General features: G+C 41.8%; 1 protein-coding gene across 1 annotated transcript; it reads right to left on the bottom strand.

Annotated features, from left to right (window-relative positions):
• Positions 1-4,922: 4,922 nt before the first annotated feature.
• LOC129542295 (syncytin-1-like) lies at positions 4,923-6,430 on the bottom strand. Its single transcript, XM_055404602.2, has 2 exons — positions 6,289-6,430; positions 4,923-6,217 (listed from the first exon to the last, which is right to left on the bottom strand). The coding sequence occupies exons 1-2, from the start codon at positions 6,428-6,430 to the stop codon at positions 4,923-4,925; spliced, it is 1,437 nt and encodes a 478-aa protein (XP_055260577.2).
• Between the last annotated feature and the right edge of the window lie 253 nt (positions 6,431-6,683).

Here is a 6,683-nt window from a genome sequence, read left to right on the forward strand (position 1 = left end):
GAACAACAATAATCAAAGTTTTTTAAAAAATGATACACATTTAAAAGAGGCCATCAAATAGCATGTCCACCAGGGATTTGAGCTCCCTTGGCTCTCGTTACAAGAGATCTCAATCTTAAAACCGGGATTTCAGGGCTTAATTGTATACACGGAGAAGTCTGACTAAATGTACATATAAGGAAAGTGAAGTAAACTTCATCGCTGGGCATTTTCTTTCCCACAGTCTCTGAGTAGTTTGTTGTTTTGCTCCATTTTCTCCATTTGTTATGTGATTTTAAGAGTGTGGATAGACACACACCTGCATCCAATTTGAGTAACACGAACACATGGCTTCACTGGCAGAAGAAGTAAGAGACACTGGAATGCACAGAGAGTTTTTCTCTTCTCACTAATGCCAGTTGGCTCTTTTTTTTCTTTTGCTGCTGTCTCCTCTTTTTTGGAACTAAAGAATACTTAAAATTTCAGAGCAAAACAAAAGAGACAAGATTTTTATTTTTATTTTTTTGCAAATCCGAATAAACCCTGAAAATAGCAATGATAATAATGATTTATGTTTACATAACTGTCATCCAGCCTCCTAAATCTTTATATGTTAAATTAAATGACTCAGATTTTAAAATAGTCTTACATGGTAGGTACATACCAGCTCTTATTTTATAATAGGAAGACTAATTTACTATACATATATATACACATATATATACACATGGTGCTGCTGCTAGGTCGCTTAGTCATCTCTGACTCTGCGACCCCATGGACTGTAACCCGCCAGGCTCCTCTGTTCATGAAATTCTCCAGGCAAGAATACAGGAGTGGGTTGTGATTTCCTCCTCCAGGATGTACATACATACATATGTATATGTGTACATATATATACACATCTGTCATCAGTTCAGTCGCTCAGTCATGTCTGATTCTTTGCAGCTGCATGGCCTGCAGCACACCAGGCCTCCCTGTCCATCACCAACTTCCAGAGTTTACCCAAACTCATGTCCATTGAGCCAGTGATGCCATCCAACCATCTTATCCTCTGTTGTCCCCTTCTCCTCCCGCCTTCAATCTTTTCCAGTATCCAGGTCTTTTCAAATGAGTCAGCTCTTCGCATCAACTGGCCAAAATATTGGTGTTTCAGCTTCAACATCAGTCCTTCCAATGAATAGTCAGGAATGATTTCCTTTAGGATGGACTGGTTGGATCTCCTTGCAGTCCAAGGGACTCCCAAGAGTCTTCTCCAACACCACTGTTCAAAATCATCAATTCTTCGGCACTCAGCTTCCTTTATAGTCCAAATCTCACATCCATACATGGCTACTGAAAAAAGCATAGCCTTGACCAGACAGACCTTTATTGGCAAGGAAATGTCTCTGCTTTTTAATGTGCTGTCTAGGTTGGTCATAGCTTTCCTTCCAAGGAGTAAGTGTCTTTTAATTTCATGGCTACAGTTACCATCTGCAGTGGTAAACATTTAATAAAAATTTTCATTTCTCAACATTTCAAAAATCAACAGGAATAGCTAAGACTTGAGGACTGTTACATCCAGCATGTAACAGTTTCTTTTTCAAAGAAACAAAACAAAAGAGCTTCTGGTTCACCATGAATGTAAATTGATATTAGGAAAATGTATGCCTATAATATGAAAGATGAAAACAACAGATAGATGTTGTTGTGAAATATGGAAATAACTTATAATTATCTGTTATTGATCAGAATTCACATTTTAATTAAACAAGTTTTAGGAGTGTCAAGTTCTGATTCTCTTATTGGATATAGCCAGTGTGAGCCATAGACAGAGGAATAAATAGAATATATATCTATACATATGCTTCTCCCTTCCATTCTCATTAGCAAATGTGAGCTTTCAAAAAATAATTATATAGAAAACTTCAGAATTTCAAGCAAGTGGAAAGATTTTGTGACTTATACATGATTGTTCTTTGGAGAATTTTTAACTGCTAAGACCTTATGTCTTTCAAGGTCTGGCTGTATAATTGGCATATATTTGTGATTATAACATTTTTCTTAATACAAATTATAAATAAAGCTGTCCATGAATTTTTTGTATCTAACTTTCTCATTGTTTTAGTAGAAATTAACCAAAATTATCATCTACTTAAATTATCAAGATAAAAATCATTATCTTGTATTTTGGGAAAAGAGACAATACTGGTGTAGCCTAGTAATAGTTTCATAATATAGAGACAGTAAAAGCCACTGGTAATATGTTGATGAGAACATAATGGAGTCAGTCTGGTTTAGATTTCTTTTAGATTTTAGCACATAGTAGGCAAATTCTCTAAGCCTGTTCCTTCACAATAAAAGAGACACAAGTGTCTCACCAGGATAACTATGAAGACCAATTGATAGAACATATAAGGAGCATTTTAGAACACTTTCTTGTATATATAGAAATGTATAGGGAGAATATATATATTTGAATATATAAACATAAGTATATAAGAATGTATCTAAACATATTGGATATATAATATACTGCACATATAAATATATTTGTGTATAATATAAATATGTACATAAAATATGTACATGTGTATATCTTTATATGTATATGCAGATATGTAGATATTTCTCTCTTCCATTCTCAAATGCATTCTTCAGACTCCTGCAAAATCACTTTACCATTCCGGTAAGAACTCATGAAGTCCCCACTGATATCCTTCCAGACATCATAAGGATGGAAATGAAATATTATTTATATTCTTAATTTTCCAGTATTATTGAAGAAGCAAAGCATACAAAATGAAATATTTAAAATGCACCATATACACCATTAAAATGGCAAAATTCAACAGGTGTGGTGAGGGAACATATGACCTTCAGAAAGGGGGAAAAATCAGAATACACTGGATGTTTACTGGTAAATTCTAAGGCAAGATTGCCTAGACATTGGAGAAACAACTTTATTTTCCAATCTCATCTCACCACAAGGCTGAATTCCTTCACTTCTAGATTATTACATTAGTATTACTTTTCCCTTGTCCTGTAAATTACATCATGATCTCCAGAAAGCTTAAGTTTCTTCCCATCACTTCTCTGCTTAAAAGTCTGTTCTCCTAGCTATGTGTGTGTGTCTAAATTACTTTTTGCCACTAAAGCAAACTCAAACAGCAAAAAACAGTTTTGAAGATGGATTGCAGCCATGAAATTAAAAGACGCTTACTCCTTGGAAGGAAAGTTATGACCAACCTAGATAGTATATTAAAAAGCAGAGACTTACTTTGCCAACCAAGGTCCGTCTAGTCAAGGCTATGGTTTTTCCCGTGGTCATGTACAGATGTGTGAGTTGGACTGTGAAGAAAGCTGAGCGCCGAAGAATTGATGCTTTTGAACTGTGGTGCTGGAGAAGACTCTTGAGAGTCCCTTGTACTGCAAGGAGATCCAACCAGTCCATTCTAAAGGAGATCAGTCCTGGGTGTTCATTGGAAGGACTGATGCTGAAGCTGAAACTCCAATGTTTTCACCACCTCATGCGATGAGTTGACTCACTGGAAAAGACTCTGATGCTGGGAGGGGTTGGGGGCAGGAGAAGAAGGGGACGACAGAGAATGAGATGGTTGGATGGCATCACCAACTCGATGGACATGGGTTTGGGTAGACTCCGGGAGTTGGTGATGGACAGGGAGGCCTGGTGTGCTGTGATTCATGGGGTCGCAAAGAGTCGGACACGACTGAGCGACTGAACTGAACTGAAACTTATAAAACTGGCTCCATCTCTAACAATGATGTGGCAGTTACAATCTTGGCCTTATCAGTGATGTATGGTATCCAGTAGGATCAAAATAAAGGATTAATAAGAACTGTCACCCCAGTAGGACTGGTAATGAACAACTAGCTTAGCACAAGTCTCCAGCTGGACACAGAATAAAATTTGCTGAAGTGGCTCTCTGTCACAGTTATACTGCAGCCTCAAGACTGATCTAGTAAAAGTTTCTTTTTTAATGTACTTTTGTTTTTTACAGAGTAAACTGTTTCAATTAGACAAAGAAAAAAAATGTTTCTTATGATCAAAAATCACACACAAATTGATATAAAATTAGAAAAGAGGCAAACATGTGCTAATATGATGTGAACTGATATAACGTACTAATGTGTAGGGTCCCCTTGTTTCTCCCCCAGTGGCGCCGCGGGGAAGAGCAAGGCGTCGGTGAGTCCTTGGCCTCCGATGCGGAGCCCGTTTTGTCTCCCTGCCCCGGAGTGGTGGGGAAGAAACCCCAGGGGAAGGGTGAGCTGGCCGCCTGCCCGGCAGCCCTTCTTGCCCAGAGAAGGACACTCAGACGCAGCGGGGGTTCTGTCAAGGCAGTTCCGCTTTATTGTTACAAGCTCTCCGTATATAAAGGCAAGTGTGGGGGTTTTGCAAGGGACTTCCTGCCGTCGGCTCCAATCATGTTAAAGGTCAGGTCATCACGTGCTGACATTACAGCAGAGGTCTAGGGTGATCATGCACTGTTCATGCGAGGGGAAGTGTTCAGAGGCCAATCACAATTTTTTGTGATTATTTGGGGCCGTGCCCTCCTGACATCTGTCAGGCGCCATCTTTATGGGTGCACCTTTGCCATGTGTCTTTTTTCAGCCGTGCACCCGATATATCCCCCTTTTTTAAATTTATTTGTGGGGTCTTTCTTGGGAGCCATCGAGGGCCACATGCATGGCCTTGCCAGAGACTCAGTGACTGTGCCTGTCTTAGGTTGTCCCCCTCTGGGGATCTTACCTGTCATTGGCTATCCAGTTAAGCATAGGCGGCTTAAGACCTGGCTTAAGAAGGTCTTTTGGAGGGCTGGCCGGACTTAGGCTTTGTGGCGAGGGGCTTGGCCTATAACCAATCTTCGGGATGGCATTGGATGGAAGTATATTGTATCAGACAGGGGTAGGACTAGTAAAGGGCCTTGTGCAAGCACCATTGGGCCCTAGACCCATCGTGTGTTGAGGTTCTTGGGCCCTTTATGTCCCAGGCGAGTAGATTGGCTTGTTGGGGCAGCTGGAGTGCCCCCCATCTTAGGCCTGCAACCTATTGGCAGACGGTCGTCAGGGATCTTTTGGGACTTTGGGTCTGTCGCCCGTATTTGAGTGAGGAGAATGGTCTTCACTTGTTCCCGGGAAATGGTTTGAATCCACTCCTTCAGGAACTTCTGGAAAAGGTTGACAAGGCAGAGTCCAGCTAAAAGAAGTATAACAATGATCATTATTGTTCCCAGGAAGGGGAGCAGCCAGGGGAGGAATTGAGGCCATAGGCCTTGGGTGTTGTGAAAGTTCTGCAATTCCTTTTTCCGGTGTTCAATTCTATCTCTTAACTCTTTTACCTTTCCCTGGACTATGCCTGTTTCATTAACAAAGTAACAACAGTCTTCCCCCAAGAAGAGACAGGTTCCCCCCTTTTCCACAGTGATGAGGTCAAGGGCCCGTCTATTTTGCAGGGCTACTGCGGCCAGTGAATTAATCTGTCTCTGAACGGATACAAGGGACTCTACCACTTGTTCCATGTCTTCATTAAGTTCCTGAGACAATTTGTAATAAAAATGAGCAGAAGTTGAAATGTCCCCGATCCCAGCACCTAGGGCCATCGCTCTGCCAGTCCCGATTAGGATAGGAGCAACGATAGCCCACCATCCTCTGTGAGGAGGCTTTGTTGGTAACCCCTCATGATGGTCAACGATTTGATCCATATCCCCTTCATTGATGAAGATTAGTCCTGGGGCTAAGAAAACCAAGATGCACCCTGTAGGGTCCAGAGGGAGGCAGGAATAGGCATAGGTCCCACAGAGGAGAAAGATCCCAGGGCTGGTGCAGTTGCTTGTACTGTTCCATGGGACCCATGAGGTGCAAGAGTGGGTGTCGTTATAATAGGAAGCATTAGAGGATGAGGTATTAAGAAGGCAAGTTAGATTTGAAGAGGCGGCAAGCAAGACATCGTCAGTAACTGGCCCAATAAGCTGTGTGATACTTTCGGTGGTATTGTTGGTTTTGAGAGTGTAATTGCCTGCTGATACCCAGGTGTCGGGCAAACGGACTGCAATATGCGGTGAGGGGGTTAGTGACATGCATATCCAGCATGCCTCGGAGGGCTTTTTTTGTGAACTCTGAAAAAATTGGAAGGAGGAGTTGAGGAGGCGGGTGACATGTAGATCATCTGGGGCGGGGGGTGGTGAAAGAGAGGCCTCAGCTGAGTGAGTAGGTCTATGCGCTTGTAAGGTTTGGGAGTCGCCTTTAGTTGGGTAATTATATTATTTATGTATTGCTGTTGTGCCTTATGTCTGTTAGTATCTTGTATCCCACCTCCGTCTAAGTATCCAATGTGAGTGCGGGGGTAAAAACATATGTTTTTCCCATTTGGCTTATAGCAGTTGCTCGTTTGGCTCCCTGTCTTTTGCACCTTAACAGTAAGTAAGGACTTGGTCTGTTTGCTGTTGATGCGCATGGTGAATGGCGTAGGGGTCGTGCGGTAGCATGAGGAATGGACATAGCTATACATTTCTGAGCAGGGACAGGAAGCAGTATCTAAAAGCCCGGGGAGTGCCATCAGGGTAAGGCACAGGAAGATCATGGCTAAACCGTTATGCCAGTGGGCGGGTCAGAAAGCGAGAGTGATAGGTCGTTACAAAGGAATAAGCTATCCATAGTAAGCCGCAACAGGCAAGATATCCCAGAGCCAGAGAGAAGCAGAGTGCAGG

Source organism: Moschus berezovskii, chromosome 19 (genome assembly GCF_049115385.1).
Source record: "Moschus berezovskii isolate FMDL1 chromosome 19, NW_MosBer_1.0, whole genome shotgun sequence".
In the NCBI taxonomy this organism is placed as follows: domain Eukaryota; kingdom Metazoa; phylum Chordata; class Mammalia; order Artiodactyla; family Moschidae; genus Moschus; species Moschus berezovskii.